At 33.9% G+C, this 17,499-nt stretch overlaps 1 protein-coding gene and 2 pseudogenes across 1 annotated transcript; 2 read left to right on the plus strand and 1 right to left on the minus strand.

Moving 5' to 3' along the window:
• Positions 1 to 564: 564 nt before the first annotated feature.
• Positions 565 to 2,811, plus strand: LOC134229035 (EGF-like repeat and discoidin I-like domain-containing protein 3; annotated as a pseudogene).
• Positions 2,812 to 4,332: 1,521 nt separating this feature from the next.
• On the minus strand, positions 4,333 to 16,172 carry LOC134229039 (uncharacterized; annotated as a pseudogene).
• LOC134229038 (lactadherin-like) lies at positions 7,719 to 12,061 on the plus strand. Its single transcript, XM_062710744.1, has 9 exons — positions 7,719 to 8,077; positions 8,416 to 8,482; positions 8,566 to 8,652; positions 8,807 to 8,908; positions 10,506 to 10,695; positions 10,826 to 10,939; positions 11,027 to 11,184; positions 11,646 to 11,792; positions 11,918 to 12,061. The coding sequence occupies exons 1-9, from the start codon at positions 8,022 to 8,024 to the stop codon at positions 12,059 to 12,061; spliced, it is 1,065 nt and encodes a 354-aa protein (XP_062566728.1). The 5' UTR covers positions 7,719 to 8,021.
• Positions 16,173 to 17,499: the final 1,327 nt, after the last annotated feature.

Below are 17,499 nucleotides of genomic sequence, written 5' to 3' on the forward strand. Positions count from 1 at the left end.
AATCTATTAGTTTTGAGACAGAGTTACTCATGAAAGTTTTTAAGATCATTTCACTTTTTCTTTTCTTTTTTTTTAAATATTTTTTTTTACTCACTCAAATGAAGAAGAAGCTGATGAGACGGTCTGCAAAGACCAAGCGATTGCCAAGGCTAACATCCATATCATGGTGCACTGTTTAAAATAAAATATTATACGTCTATCATATGACAGTAAAAAATCAGTAAGTCGGTAAATTCTTTGAGATGTACAAACTACCATTATTCTTCATATATTTTTTTCTAGTTTTATGCTGGTTTAATTAAATAATTTTTCATTTATTTAGTTTTTCATTTTTTTGTTAATATTACAATTAGACCAATAGTAATTTTAAGTGATTAATCGTTCATAAATATCAATTTAAGAGTGAAATTAATTTTCTTACCCTTTGAAGAATAGTTGAAAAACACAGTTTACCTGTAAATCGTACTAGAGAAAAACTCCAAACACGGTAGCAATCCTTGGTTTCTAATGAGGTTTAGATGATTAATATCTTGCTCGAAGATACACATTTGGAATTACCTGAAGACGAAGGATAAACCAAGATGTCCAAGTTATTCTTTGTAGCATTTTCTGTTATTTTAACTTTCAGATTTGAAAGTTGTGCTGCAAGGTAAATGTTTTTGATTTTTGCTTTCTGAATTCTTTGAATAAGAATCGAATTAATGAATACGTTCATGACTCATAAATGTACATTTTGAAAATATGTAATTGCGTAATTTAGATTTAAAACAGATACATTTTCATATAAGGCATCTGCTTCAAATTAAAGCTAAATTATAAAATTTATTTCAGTTTCTTTGATATTCACTATCCAGATGTATTTTTTACGGCAGAACAAGGTGGAAACCTTACTATAAAGGTGAACACTTTTTTCATCTAACAAATTTATTTCTTTAATTGATGAAACTAAGCCTTTTATAGATCATTAGTTCTTGGCAATAAATTAAAATTATCAATTCTGCATTTCTTTCGACTTTTTGTTGATCAATATTTTTTTTATCAAAAGGCTGGTCCAAATGGGGGAGACATAATAATGATTCCACAAGGCAATGGGACAGTTTTCATCGGACAAACAGATATGCTTAAACTCTTTGAGGTATTTATGATCCTGGTCACGGCACCAAAATAGATACATATACAATACTACCAAATTCAACATTTTAACCTTTTTTAACCTGGCAATATTTTTTATATTGCATTTAGCTTGTGAATAGCCTTCCGCCTGTTTGGAGTGAAAAATCCCCGCATGGAACTCTAGGAACTTTCCTAGGAGGAAAAACGGTGTCTCTCAGCGTTTCAGCTCAGGTGTGTAATCTGCAAGTACATGCATACAAGTGTTTTCTCTTTATATACTGATTATACTAAACTGCTTAAACTTGAAAGTTAACTTATAATACAGGATCCTGAAAAAGGAGCTGTTACATATGAAAAAGTATCTGGCGCACTGCCACCTGGTGTTCATCTGAACAAACTTACTGGTGAAATAACTGGGCGCATTCCTGATGTCGATGCAACGTACGAATTTGGAATCCGAGTTACAGATAAACATGGAAAATATGCTGATCAGATATTTTCGATTGATACCAGAGGTTATAATAACATGAATTAAAATGTTTTGAATTTTATTTTTCCACAGTACACCATGTTTCAAAGTATTTATTGATACCAAAATGATTGGCATCTTCTATGTCTTTAATATATTTTTCTGTCCTGCATGATAATTAAGTAATTTTTAGTCCGTAAATCAGCTATTAATCTTCTATTTCAAACAGTTTGATACGGAGCAGGTCTTTAGTTTTGCTTGGATTTCATGATCCGCACCTTTCTTTTATAACTTTCAGAGAGAGACCAATGTTTAAGCTCACCATGTTTACATGGTGGAACTTGCAGTGACGATATTGAAGATTTCGAATGTGCATGCGTGAAACCGTATGGCGGGAAAACATGTCAACTAAGTAACTACTCCTCATTATCCTACATGTAACAATTGCATCAATATCGCCTTATTTCAGTAACGTCACACTCTTAAGCATACGATATATATCATCCCTTAGACTGTGCTTCTGCACCTGTTGGAATTGACCAGAACAGGAAGAAAATCCCGGACGCTCAGATGTCCTGTCACTACTGCTATGACGATAGCGCCGGTGTAGACGGTCACTTCACTCTCCACAAGGATGGGTGGGACAAAATACAAACTCATGGCTGCAGGTAATTTAAAACTGTTTTAATGTTGTTGTTTTTTTTGTCCTGCGAGTTAATATTCAGTGAAATAGCTCAGCATGGACATTCTTTTTGTAGGTGGACCTTGGAAGAGAAATGGAGTTACACGCTGTGGCAAACCAAGGCCACGCATCTTCCAGCTATTACATCTTGGCGTACACGATCAAATACAGCGTGAACGGAAACACGTTCTATGACGTCAAAAACGGAACCTCGGTCATGGTAAATATATGATTCCCTCCATATATCTATCCATCAAGACATGCTTGAGTAAAGAATAATAAATACGTCGTTAATCAGTATTGAAAAATGTTTAAGATTTGAATCTTAATTGTTGAAAGAAGGTCAAATGGATATAAATAATACTCTTTTTTTACTGCTTTAGGATTTTAGCGGGAGCAGTAACGTAAACTCCGTGATAAAACACACGTTTCTGACGCCATTCAAAGCGAGGTTTGTCAAGTTTATACCCAAAACGTTCCACAGTAAGCCAGGAATGAGAGTGGAGCTGTATGGATGTGATGTTTGAATAAGAATAACGGCAAATAAAAAGACAATAAACTTTTTTTGTGGTACATTATTTTATTAATATCTTCCTGACTGTTAACATTGATTTGATCAAAAATAAAATCGATATAAGTATTGTGGTCAGCTGATTAATGTACATGTATGTTTAAGACAACTAATATAAAAAGAGGCCCATGGACCACTACGCTCACCTGAGTCACTTGGGCTTCAACCCCCCCCCCCCCCCCGACATATTGTGATTCCCTATTGTGGTCTCAACCTACTCCCGAGGGAACATGATCCAATCAATTTATAAATCCAATCTCCCATATGAAGTTATCACATAAGTTTTATTTTTTTTCTAGCCCATCTGTTCTTGAAAAGAAGAATAATTAAGATTTTTCTTTAAATACCCGTATATCAATGTAAAACTTTGATTCCCCATTGTAGCCCATACCCGGGGGGCATTCTTTAATTAATTCAGAATATACACTATACCTTTGAAACCTTCAACATAAGTTTCACAACTTCTGGCCCTGTGGTTTTTAAAGAGATACTTTTAAATATTTCAATTCGATTAACTATTGTGGCCCAAACGTATCAACTTGAAGGGGTCACTGTTTAATCAATTTAGAATCTACACTTTTGTCTATATTTATTTAAGATATATTTCAATGTGATACTTTAATATTTCCTCTTGTGAGCCAACCCTTGTCCCCGGGGCCATGATTCGAACAATTGAAAATCTGCATTTTTGTCTACCTAAGGAAGCTTCAACATATATTTCACCATTTCCGGTCCAGTGGTTCTTGAGACGATTTTTCATTTTAATAATTTAAATTCCTGTATATCAAAATGTAAAATTTTGATTTCCTGTTGCGGCTCCGCCTATTGATTCCCTAGATGGGGGCGGGGGGGGGGGGAGAGGTGCACGATTTAAACGATTTATTATCAAAACTACTTCAGGAAGCATCCACAAGATTTCATCATTTTTGGCACAGTGGTTATTGTGAAAAAAGATTTACTTATATAATGCAATTTCAAAATTTGATTCCTTACTGTGGCCACATCGAAGCCCAAGGGTCATGATCTGAACAATTTCGAATCTACTCTCCCTCAGATATTTCATCCTGTGAGATATGTTTTCAGAACATCGTCAGGAGTAAAACGTGATTGACTTTGCAACTTTTGAAAATCCCTAATGATGCAATTAATTGTTTGGCAGAACGCAATTTACGCGAGTTGATGGTCCCACTTACTAAGCCAAAATTAAGCTCACGTAGAAATTATTTTTTAATTGTAATGATGCAATGCAATATCACTCAATAATGCTTTCTTACCATAAAGATTTTTTAATCATCAATAGTTGCTAAATCGTATTTGCTTTCATTTCCATTTCAGTTTCAATTGGTGCATGTATATGTCATCCAATACAAACTATGCTTCTGAATCAGTTCTTACTCGTAATTTTCGAAGAAGCAAACTAAATTTGCCAATATAATTTACTACTATTACTGGGATAAAAATAAATGAATAAAATAAAAGTTCTTTCAAAAGATCATTTTATTTGAAAGAAATTGGAAACAATGTAATCATTTCCGTTATGATTCGCTTTCCTGTGTCACTGGTAATGACATCCATAGAGTTCTACTTTAAATTGTGGTTTAGTGTGATATGAAGTTGGGTGAAATCGAACAAATCGCGCATCTACAGGAACCGGAAGTGAGTACTGGTAATTTCCTGTGGAGGCAGAGAAGGTCTGGAAGAAGAAAAAAAAGCACCATTGATATTTAGAGAGATTTCAAATACTTCATGCATGTGTCAGTAAAATTAGACAGTCGTTGTTATTCAATACCACCAGGTACTACAATAAAGGGTTTCAGCTATACATGAAGAAACAAATGGATCAGATAAGCAGAATTAGACATGGTACTACTTAGTACTTACATGTATTCCTCCATTAGTGTTGTTTACGGACAGGAATGAGGTGCCGTCTGTGCTAACAGAGAGGGTATACCCACGACTATAGTACGTGGAACTGTAGCCCTGATTCCTTACTGCATACACTTTAGTCAGGTTACCTTTCAAAATAAATTAAGCAACTCAATACCAAGTTTACTAAATTGCCTAACATGCCTTATAAATTGTTCTTAACAAATTAATAAAATTACGCTAGAATTTTTTTCTATTCAAATCAAATTTTATTCAGATTGCATTATTCGTGTTTTTCCAGGAAAGGGAATTTAGAACAAACATGTTTTTGAATAGATATGATTATTAAATTACATGTAGAATTGCTTTTAAGTTGCTTGAAAAGCTACGATTTTTTTCTTCATTTTTATGTTTTATCCAGTATGTTTTATTAGTATTTCTACCTGAATATATTAAAGAAGGAGTAGAGAGTTTGTTTACTTTTTAACCGAATGATGTGCAGTCTTATCGCCTTGTATGGCTGCATACTTAAATTTTATTTGCATTCGGTCATAAACCTTACAAATCTGTGAATACCTAGATCCACCTGTAACCATGAGTTGCTGTTGGATCCCACCCATCCATACCCAGAAGCGCGATATCGTCCATTTGATTCCAAGTATGAGCTGTACGTAAGGTAACCAGACATTTGAGCATCTGGAATCTTGTTTTTGTCACTTACTCCCAATGCTTGGGAGGCACAAGCTGTAGTGGGCAAAGAAAGTAAATCATTAAAATCTGAAATACAATACTGAAATGTGAAATAATTTATGTAAACATGTATACATGTATTAAGTATAATACGAGTAATACATGTTTTATTGAAACATGCAAGTTTTGTATGGCCTCGTTTTGATACACATTGTGTCGTTACATACGATATATGTATGCCACTGATAGTCCTTTAAAAAAGTTGTTGTGCAACATAATTTCTACAGGTTATAGAAAAACGTAATTGTAAATCAAGATTTTATGAACAACATTTACTTACAAAATTCACATCTGGGACCTCCATATCCACTTCGACAGGTACAGTTGAACCAACCTTTGGTATCTGTACATGATCCGCCATGCAAGCAAGGATTTGTCTGACAATGGTCCTTCACTTCAAATTTTTAAGAAAAGAATAAAATTACATTGCAATAAAAAACAATTTAAACATATCTTCTGTCCCTAATTTTACAGTTATGATAAGAAACCATACCAACAGTTTCCATTTTAAAGATTGCGTCAGCATATTTTCCATGTTCATCAATAGCACGAACTCCAAATTTGAAAATTTCTTCTACATCCGGAATCACACCTTCTATGTAACCTGTGACATTGTTTAGGGATACTCCTTGCGGTAGATCACCAGATACAATCATGAAATGGAGATCTGTACCTTCGGGGTCCTAGTTTAAAGATATGAGAAGGGTAATCATACTTTGTGACTTTGTATGTTAGATTAATATTTTTTATTCAAGAAAAATATTAGCTGCAGAACTGTAGCTCTCTGCTTGAGAAAATTCGGACAGATAAAGCAAAGAGCTACAGATCCAAGCATTATAAAACTCTTCGATTTACGCCGACGATTTTTTGTCGCTCACGTCGGGCATTTTTTCTTGTATTTTATACTTTTCCCAGCTTTAAAAATGGTATTTTACAATTAATCATACATTTAACTTTAAATTCCTGATAATTTACTTACCTATCAACGCTAACAAATGACTGTTTGTGGTTACAGACGTTGAAATAGAACTCTATTAAACCGACGTTACAAAACTATATATATATATATATAGGACTGTTTCGGACCATTAAAAGGTAAATAAAGTATCAAAAATAAGAGTTAGGCGTAAATATATGAATGATTATAGAATACAAATTTTCTAAAAGCCAGAGAAAGCTTAAACTACACGAAATAAATACCTAAAGTAGCGACAAAAAATCGTCGGCGTAAATCGAAGGTTTTTACAACGCTAGGATCTGTAGCTCTCTGCTTTATGTGTCCGAATTTTCTCAAGCAGAGAGCTACAGTTCTGCAGCTAGAAAAATATATGAAATGTGATTTGAATTAATAGCTTGGAGTTTGCAGAAAACTTACTATTGCATCAAGTTTGATGTTAATCCGTTGCTCACCAGTGAATGTTCCAAAGAAACCCATGTGTGCATGCTTTGACCATACAGGAGGCAAGCTTTTTGCTACCTTTTAAAAAGATGTTATCAAATATTTAAAAAATATATATATACGCTATTTATAGATATAATTTTAATAAATTATGTGGGATAACAATGTACATTTGACATGTATTTAACAGGCGGGATCAGTGATACCTCTATGATTTTTAAAATATCTTGATTTTCAAATATAACGGAGCCGCTAGGGCCTGGGCTGATGTATACATCTTTTAGACCGTATCCAGACTGAAAAAAATAAGTTTAGAAAGAAAATATATAAAGCATAATGAAGTATTTTCTTCAGTAACATTCTTCTATTAGAATAAACATTTCAGAAGTCATTGTTTTAAAACTTTAGAAACAACAACTGAACTACTGTCAAAGTCAAACATTGCTTTTTACTAAAATTAGAAAAAAAAACCAATTTGATTTCATTTAAATCAATATTACAATATCTTGCAAAATATTTTCAAGGTAGAGTTAAAGGAGAGAACATGATCTTTTACAATGAGGACAGACTTTGCTGTCAGTCTCTTTGTTGTAAACAAACAGTTTCTTTAACCGTCATTACGTACATATGACTCTACTTAACTTTAAAAATATATTTCGAGATGTTATTTTTTCTGAGATAGAGACATTTTTATCACGACTTACCTGTAAAATAATGTCTCCATCGGCAGGTGCATGAATAGAAAGACTTGGATATTCTATGTCCAAAACACTACAGAAAATAGAAAATTAGTCAAAATTTCTAATCAAAGGAATACTTGCATCATGGGTTTGTCTCTTCCGACACGGCTGTATTACATAAAATAAATTTACAAACCCATCATCACACAAAATGCTACTTAGGAAAAGTACCACAGGAACAAGCCTGGAAGCCATTTTCATAACCTTGAGATTGCATGTTTCAAGGTCATGCCAAAGAAAAAGAGGCGTGAGGCAAAATTTTAGGTCTCTAGAAACAAAATCATCAGGGCAAAGAGAATACATTTAAGGCAATTAATAAAATAAATGGAATGATTAATTATTTTGTAAATATAGGGATTTGGTCATTGCCAAGGAAGTAGTTTTCTAATGCGTTGCCCATTTTAATCACATCATCGATGGCGAGTTAAGTTATGATGCAGTATTTTATATTCTCAATAATTTGTCTTCCTGGGATTGCTTATGGAAGGTAAACATAACATTTATATTCATATACATTTAAGATAGTTTGAACTCACTGGATAAAATGTTTTTTTTTAATTTTGCCAGATGTTCTACATGAGTGGCATGAGGCATTTCATAAAAAATTGTTTTGTTTTCTTTTTTTCACTCATGCACTATTGTCATTTTTGTTTGTCTACTCTGTACATGTATTTAGATTAATGCTGTTTATTTTTCACTTTTGTTTTTATTTTGTTTTTGCTTTTTATGAACATTAATATGATTTGAAAACAAAACGTTTGCTTTTTTTTCATTCGCAAAAATTCTACCAATTCTCTTGATTATATCTCTGTGGTGTTTTTTCAGCTTCTTCCAGATTGACTACCCCAATGTAAATGTATCGGCAGAGCCCGGGGGAGATCTCACATTTGAGGTTAGAAGTGGCATTGCCTTACTTAAGATTCAATTACTTCCCTTGTATTTGTTTAAAAGTATTACTAATACCTCTATTGACAGGCAGGAGTGGGTGGTAATGTTATTCTAAAACCAGGGTCTGGAGGAACCGTGATCATTGGTGGAACAGATCTCCGAAAATTTATAGAGGTATAGTGTTTTTTATAAGATAATAACATGGCTACATGTACAAAAACTTGTTACTTTTTTAGTACTAACTTTTTACTTTAAAAAAAAATTATTTCAGTTGGTAGTTTTTCATGGATCTATGATTTCCTCCTCATGAAAAAGTAAATATTTTCAGAAAGTTAAAAGTCTTCCCCCGATATGGACGAAACAATCGGTCCATGGATCACTGGGAGCGTTCACTTCCGGAACAAAAATAGCTGTGTCTGTGGAGGCTGTGGTAATTAAACAAAGTGAACTTGTTCGACATTGACGACAAAATTAATGATGAGAAGAAAAGGAAATATTTTCAAATATTTAGCTTGATAATGGATTGTTTATATGTAAATAAGGATGCTAAGTAGAAAAAAAATTATTAAAAACACGCTACTTTTTTAGCTCTACTGGTCAGAGACCAGAAGAGCTTATGCGATAGTAATGCGTCCGTCGTCCGTCCGTCTGTCTGTCTGTCCGTCTGTCTGTCTGTAAACAATTCTTCAAAATGCTACTCTTCCTACAATTTTGGTCTGATTTCAATATAACTTTGAACACATGTAGACTACACTAAGATACATAATTCTGTGTATCGGTTTTAGATTTCGATGAATGGTGTTGCCGTGGTTCCTAAAAATAGAAATTTCTGTGAAATTCTTTCAAAATGCTACTCCTTCTACAGTTTTAGTCTGATTTCAATATAACTTGGCACACAAGTAGACTACACTAAGATACATAATTCTGTATATCGGTTTTTGATTTCGATGAATGGTGTTGCCGTGGTTACTAAAAATAGAAATTTCTGTGAAATTCTTTCAAAATGCTACTCCTCCTACAGTTTTAGTCTGATTTCAATATAACTTGGCAAACAAGTAGACTACACTAAGATACACAATTCTGTGTATCGGTTTTTGATTTCGATGAACGGTGTTGCCGTGGTTACTAAAAATAGAAATTTCTGTGAAATTCTTTCAAAATGCTACTCCTTCTACAGTTTTAGTCTGATTTCAATATAACTTGGCACACAAGTAGACTACACTAAGATACATAATTCTGTATATCGGTTTTTGATTTCGATGAATGGTGTTGCCGTGGTTACTTAAAATAGAAATTTCTGTGAAATTCTTTCAAAATGCTACTCCTCCTACAGTTTTATTCTGATTACAATATAACTTGGCACACAAGTAGACTACACTAAGATACACAATTCTGTGTGTCGGATTTTGATTTCGATGAATGGTGTTGCCGTGGTTACTAAAAATAGAAATTTCTGTGAAATTCTTTCAAAATGCTACTCCTCCTACAGTTTTATTCTGATTTCAATATAACTTGGCACACAAGTAGACTACACTAAGATACACAATTCTGTGTGTCGGATTTTGATTTCGATGAACGGTGTTGCCGTGGTTACTAAAAATAGAAATTTCTGTGAAATTCTTTCAAAATGCTACTCCTCCTACAGTTTTAGTCTGATTTCAATATAACTTGGCACACAAGTAGACTACACTAAGATACACAATTCTGTGTATCGGTTTTTGATTTCGATGAACGGTGTTGCCGTGGTTACTTAAAATAGAAATTTCTGTGAAATTCTTTCAAAATGCTACTCCAAATACAATTTTAGTCTGATTATAATATAAATGTGGCATGCAAGTAGACTGCACTAAGAGACTTAATCAAGGATCATTATTCTATTTATTGCTGTTGAAAAGTTTCAATTTCCAACTGCTTAAGTACTTTTCTCTTCCTTTGCTATAAGTACAAACCAGTAGAGCTTCAGTCTCGACAGAGACTTCTGGTTTAATATCGGAATTCATCATTAAATTTTGATGATACGATTACAGGATCCAGATGGTGGTAACATACAGTATAAAGTAATTTCCGGTCATCTTCCACCCGGAACATCTCTGAATTCTACCACTGGTGTCATCAGTGGCACAGCACCGGATATAGATGCGTCATACACATTCGGAATTCGTGCCACAGATCGTCATGGAAAATACGCGGACGGAACATTCTCTATCGACATCAGAGGTTTCAGTTTATGGGTTTTTTTGGGGAATATTTAAATGTATATTAAAATTAATATACTAATTAAACTTTAATAAAATCGAATTTAAAAGCGCAAAATTTCATTAAAAAGTGGCATAAAACTATTTTGCAGAAAAAGATCAATGCAGCAGCAATCCATGTCAAAATGGTGGCACGTGCTCAGATGACTTCGGAAATTATATGTGCGCATGCTCATCTGATTATGGTGGCAAACGTTGTGAACTACGTATGTAACTAAAAATATTTTAACAAAGTAAACTGGATACCGTTACCACTAAGCAAGTATGCATGATTTATTATATTGTTTGCTTAGGCTGTGATACAAACGCTTTTGGTGTAGACTTCTCCAAAAAGACGATCCCAGACGCCCAAATGTCAGCACACTACACTTTCTCCAACCATTTCGCCTCTAATGGTCGACTTCACAGTAGAGACGGGTGGATCGGAGAGACCTCTAACTCATGGTTACAGGTGCATAATAATCAAGAGGATACGTAAATTATAAATATGTTCTGAAAAGTGACAAAGGTTTTATGCCAACGAAATCGGAGATTCGGAAGCTTATGGTGTTGATCTGTCCGTCTGTTAGATTGCCTGTAACACTTTAACCTCGACCATATCATTTAAATGGTTGATGCTACATCTGTCATATTTCATTTTCATTTCAAGACTACCATCTTCCATCTTCTTTTGGCCATAAGTATCCATGCAAGGGTATACTTGTTGCATATCGTCTTTTAACAAAAAACACCAGTCTATACAATTATACATGTACATCGTAAGAATGTACTTTCACATAATTGAACAGTTCAATGTCAGTGTAGTCTGAGACGCTATAGTGAGTATTAAATTAAGATAAAAAAAACATTTTATGTAAATTCACAGTTCTGCATTCATTTGCCAAAACTAAAAACAAATCTTTGTTTGATTAGGTTGACCTGGGACAAGTTCGTGTCGTCTACTCCATAGCAACACAAGGATATCGCTCCTCTACCTACTACACACTGTCCTACAAACTCCAGTATAGCACAGATGGAAACAACTTTCATGACGTCATCGGAAGTAATGGATCTCAAAAGGTTAAATTTTAGTTTAAGCATAATATATATGTGAATTGAACCTTGTTTCGAAACAGTCTTAGTGGAAACATACTAAATTATAAATGTAGCAGTCTCTTTACAAAACGTTGCATCTATTTTTTTAGGAATTCTTCGGGAGCAGTACTTATGATACCGTAATGAAGCACTACCTTCCAAGCAGAATCAGTGCAAGGTTCATCCGGTTTGTTCCTCTCACGTGGCACAATGGCGGGAAACCAGGCCTTCGTGTTGAAGTTTATGGGTGTTAATAAAGGCTCTCAATTCAACAATATGTGTTGACTCATCCATCAAAACATCGCTTTCTGTTTTCATTTACTGTACTCGTTATGTCTTTCTTTTTTTTCTTCAAATGAAGAAAACTGAGACAATGAAACAAAATATATTACTTTGCTTTAAGCTGCGGTAAACAAAAGTTATAAAAGGAATGGTGAAGAAATGAATCTAATGGCCGCCAGGATACCATGTCTTTGTCGTAGAGTTCTGTTACAGTCGTAATATCTCCATAGTAATGAGGATCCTTAAACGAGATTAAACAGAAAAGTTATAGAATATATCCCTCGATAAGCAATGTTTAAGACTATAAAAAAAAATCAAATATATGTAAATCAAAATGTATTATTATTTGTGTATGGATTTCAATGAATTGTTTATGCATCATGATTTTTATTTGATTTTTGTTAAATGAGTTAATTTTGATATCTTCTAAAACTTGTTGAAACAACAACAAGAAAAGCAGACGAACCATTTTCCTCTCGTATCACTTATGAAAACAACTAGAGGTACTGTGAGCGATGAGCTCACTAAATGATACCCCCGCCTCCCATATGGTTATAACTGGTGAAAAAGTCCATGTTTTCCTCTGGCCGGGAAACCAAAATATGTGTCGGATCAAAAAGTAAAATAGGAGGTGCACAATGGCAATATGTAATAAAGATTCTGTGAAAGTTGCATCAAATTTCATTCAGTGGTATGAGAGAGTTGCGGATAAGAGATGGGTGCCCCAAAGCGTAACAGACGGACGGACGGACGGACGGACGTACAGACGGACGGAATTAACGATTACTATATACCCTCCCGCTTTTCAAGCGGGGGGTATAATAATGAAGCTTACAAATAAATTAGGTACTTACTATAACAAGCAGGGACTTATTTTCCATGGAGACTCCTACAATTCCTTTGGAAGCATTGTCTGTATCACCGCCTGTTTAATAAAACGCAAAAAAAACAAAACAAACGTCAGTATAATATTGCATTTCTGTATAATTGATTATATCCACTACATTTCACAGATATTTTGGGGGGGAGATGTCACTTTTTTCACAACAAAAACAGGGTTCAACATCATACTGTTTACTCATATAAAATTCGGGGGGGGGGGTGTTGTTGTGTTTTTTTTGTATGACTTTCCCAATTGCAGAAGGAAATGATTTGTAGTTGAAATGTATACAATTCAACACAGCTTGCTGCGCGAAGTTTGAAAAAATGAGCTTTTAACTTGACTATAAAAAAATAAATAACAGTCATTTATCCTAGTACGAGTTATCTCTCTTACCAGAGGGGTCAATGAACCTTAATTAATTAAGTAACTGATAAAGAGGTGAAAACTTTACCCATCATAATAACTGAGCCCATCTCCTGGAAGTGTTTTTGAAGATCTGGTAGATACTCAATCAGTTTCTCTCCAGAGGTTACGTGAATTAACCTACATGGAACCTTTAAGGAGACAATTGAATATAGTTTTGATATTGTTATAATTGTACTGTGTATTACGATTATATAGTTATCATGAACATATAGAGCAATTAGTGTGCTTTGAAAATTATGTTTAAACTTGGATTAGTAGCAGACAAATATGAATAGGAGTAAGTTATTTTACGTGTTGTATTCTGAGAGGAAGCTTTACAGTAAGGTTTATAACATCCCCCTTTAAACTAATATTAAATCTGGATTTAATGATACAAAAAAATCAAAAAGTGATTACTGATTTATAAGCAAATTCCATAAAATTTCTGCATATCTTAAGTGCCAATACCAGGGGTATTTCAAGGAAATTGTTTTTCTCAAACATGTCTTTGACATTTTTAAAAGAAAATATCTTAGTCATTTATCCAAGTAAAATAATGTTTCTTATAAAAGGGTAGATGAACCTTAATAATTTGTTTCCTGTTTATTCTGTATAAAACTAAAGGCTCCCTTTTGTGACCCTGTATGCATCCTAGCCACGAAGACCAAGATTAGTAAAAATTTGAACCAGCACACAATATAGGGAAACCGGTACTACATTGCAATTTTTTTTTCTCTCTATCTACTCTTTTTTTTCTGTTGTTTCTTTGTTACTATATATGTTTGTCTATTTATTTTCATACCTATATATTGTGTGTTCATCTTGACCTTGTAGGGAGAGGGCTAAAATAGGCTTTGCCTGCTGCCCAATCCCATTCACTTATGTGAATAAAATTTTGTATAAATAAAAAAAATATAGGGAAACTGTCCTCAATATTTTGTCTTTTCTGACATATACAAAATGTAGTTCTTGATGAGAATTTATGCGACTTTTTCTATTTTAACCATTTATCAAAGTCGATCATTTGAAGAAAAGAAATGAATTTAATTCCAAGTTATTTATCTTGGATGGTCAGTGGCATCACCCAGTTGTTCCCCGCGAGTCCGTAAGTCGAGCAATAATTTAGATACGACGAAAAAATTGATCAGATTGAGAAAGCTCATTTTGACCTTTCAATTTTCATGTAATAAAAGATATGGTTTACATGTACCTCATAAAAGTAGTCAATGCAAATGCATATTTCAAAGCTCCCTATCCAGTTTTTGGAACCAGCGAATGAGTCTGGCTTGTCGTCCATAGCAATCAGTGCGTCTTGAATTTGCCTTAGTGATGGAACTTCGACCATGCTCTCTCCTCGTTGTCCTCTAATCCAGGAACACATCGTCTGAAGTGTGCGATATCCACAACCCCACCCCTGATAAATTTTAAATTACCTATTATTAACTTTTATAGAAAATACTCATATCTGCAATGTGTTCAAAAATCGTATAAAATTATTCAAAGATGCTAATTAATGAATTGACTTAAACACTGAGACTACCAAGGCCATCCTTGAAAAATTGCTTGTTTGGAATTGCCGTCTGATGGGTTTCAGACACAGGAGGGTGGGAGGGAATTTTTTTTCAAAATTGGAGATATATTTTTAATAAAAATCTCAATAGACAGTAAAAAGACACATTTTCTGACTTTTTGAAAAAAATTATCTAATTATCAACAAAGAATTCTAATTTTGCACAGATCTGAAACCACTACATAAGAGTCAGTTTTGTGTGGTGCATGTTATAACAGGCCTTGAGAAGGGGGCATTTTGATGAGGCGGGAAGCAATTCCAAACCAACAATTGCTTTTATTTTGGTCCTAGTATACGTAGGCACCCCCTTACTAGACTATATATATATAGTAATACAGAAACAAAGCATCATTTTTGAAAGAGGTAGCCATGCAGAGGGAAAAACTTACAACAATACCTGAAAAAAAAGTTGCCAACACACACAAAAAAAAAAACGCACAAAAAAATTCCCCAAAAAGGATCCAACTTTTTCAATTTTACTAAAACACCTCCACAACAATACCTTTATTTGACTTCACTGAAACAAAAGGGCATTTTCAAGAGTAAATTAAATGTTACGTCTCGAAAAAGTAGCTGCAGGACTGTGCATGGCTCTCCGAAAAAATATATTGATAAACCTGACAGGTCATCCATCCACTGAAATTTTTTTAGACCAGCGAGCTACAGATATACAGCTAGGAAAAAATTTGGGAGTCAGCGATTCCCCCCCCCCCTCCCCCCAGCCCCAGATAACACATGCCTTGTCCCTAAAACATATGCTGATTCAATTTGAAAGAAGGATTTGAACAATTTATTTTAATATAAATATTTAATTATTCGGACACCTTATTAATTTTGACCCAGTGATAACTAAAGGCAATAATTAAAATATTTTTTTATTTCATTTATCGTCGAGGTACTTATTTTGTCAGTGAGTTTCATTATTAAAAATAACAAAGTTGAGGAAATGAACTATGATGAGCTATATTTTTTTAAGAATGCATTTTTACCTGTAGTGAGCCTCCCACACGTGGGAAAATTTTGTAAACGGAGAAAATATTCGCTTACAGATGTTATTACTTACCCTATCATCTACCCCGTCACAGCCGTAGTGATAATACATGTAATCTCCACGAACCAGCGCGGCGTCGGTGACGACGGGGGTAAGCGATGTATGGACGTTCTCCAGTAGACGGAACTTATCCATTGGTTATACCATAGACACAAACAGTGGGTCACCGGCCACTGATAGTAAACGGCACACGGGAGATAACTCTAAAAGGAGAAAAAAAACTACGGAGGACCTCGAAAGGGACACAATTATATTATCATATACACTATAAATAAATAAAATGAAATAAAATATATAAATAAATTTATTTTAATGATTTTTACTTATTGACCATTTATTTGTAAAATTAATGCGTATCGTAGCTTTTAGAGGAAGGAGGTGTGGAGAAACACGGTAAGGGCAGGGGACACATACGGATAGGTGAACATGAACTACAGAGCTGTAAAAATTTAAAGGAAATTCTGATCGAGTGTTTGACAGATAATTATACTCGAAATATTGTAGATTTTTTTAGCAATCATAATTGAGAATTTTGATTTTTTTTTTTAGACGCCACTTTATATTTAGTTTAAAAATTAATAAAATCAACAAAAAATAGACAAAGATTAGATGTATTTCAATCATTTACAGTCTAGCTTGCTCTGACGATAGAATCCCTGATTAAATTTAGCAGTTTGGAAGAGTTCTTCCTAGCTAGCTTGCTCATTATATACTTGTATAAGCACTTATATGTATAGTTGCATGGTCTGTTAATTAAAAGGCGGTATCCAGACATCCTTTGAATGTTGAGATGTACATGCACATGACCATTTACAGAGAGACATACAGACAAAAATAAAGATACATCAAATGTGCTACTTCTTTGGCAGAGATAAATAATAAGTTGCATATTCTACTGTTTTGCCAAAATGTTCTTATCGTGAAAATTTTCCACAGTAATTTTAATAGAACAAATTTATCAAATTATTACAATTATTTCAAAACCCTGTACACTGTACAGATTTATAACAATCAAATCCCATAATGTATAATAAATCCTACTTCGCAAGGCATTATCTATATAATTAGAGTGTCTGAGAAATGTACCAAATGCTGTTTAATTTCTCTTTATATATGGATTTTTCTGGTTGAAAACGGTAAATTTGTCGTTGGCTTGATGTAAAGACACCGTTATCAGTGTCAGATATTTTTTGGCACCAGGCTGTTAGATACACCATCAAATCGATCTCAGGCTCTCAAGAAGATAATATCCTCCCTTCTAAATGTCAGAATTATCGCTAAAAATGTATTCCAAGCCTTGATGCACTGTCACCTTTTTTCTGCAAGACAATCCCCGCTCTGTCACCAAAACCTCTCTTCAAACTCCCCGCAGACTGAAAATATTGCGTCAGTGACTTGACTTGTACTGCCATCAGGGTGATGCGCCGTGTGTATATTGTACAAACAGAAATATCATTAAGTATATGTAGGAAATATGTCCCTCATTCCTAGATGAAATAAT

The sequence above is a fragment of the Saccostrea cucullata genome, unplaced genomic scaffold (assembly GCF_032062105.1).
Source record: "Saccostrea cucullata isolate Sc308-1 unplaced genomic scaffold, CSIRO_AGI_Scuc_v1 ctg5062, whole genome shotgun sequence".
Lineage (NCBI taxonomy): Eukaryota > Metazoa > Mollusca > Bivalvia > Ostreida > Ostreidae > Saccostrea > Saccostrea cuccullata.

Coding starts and splice junctions, on each gene's coding strand:
- LOC134229038 (XM_062710744.1), top strand. CDS start 8,022: ATGATGCAGTATTTTATATTCTCAATAATTTGTCTTCCTGGGATTGCT. Junction 8,909..10,505: donor CTGTGTCTGTGGAGGCTGTG/GTAATTAAACAA, acceptor ATACGATTACAG/GATCCAGATGGTGGTAACAT. Junction 11,793..11,917: donor GAAGTAATGGATCTCAAAAG/GTTAAATTTTAG, acceptor CTATTTTTTTAG/GAATTCTTCGGGAGCAGTAC.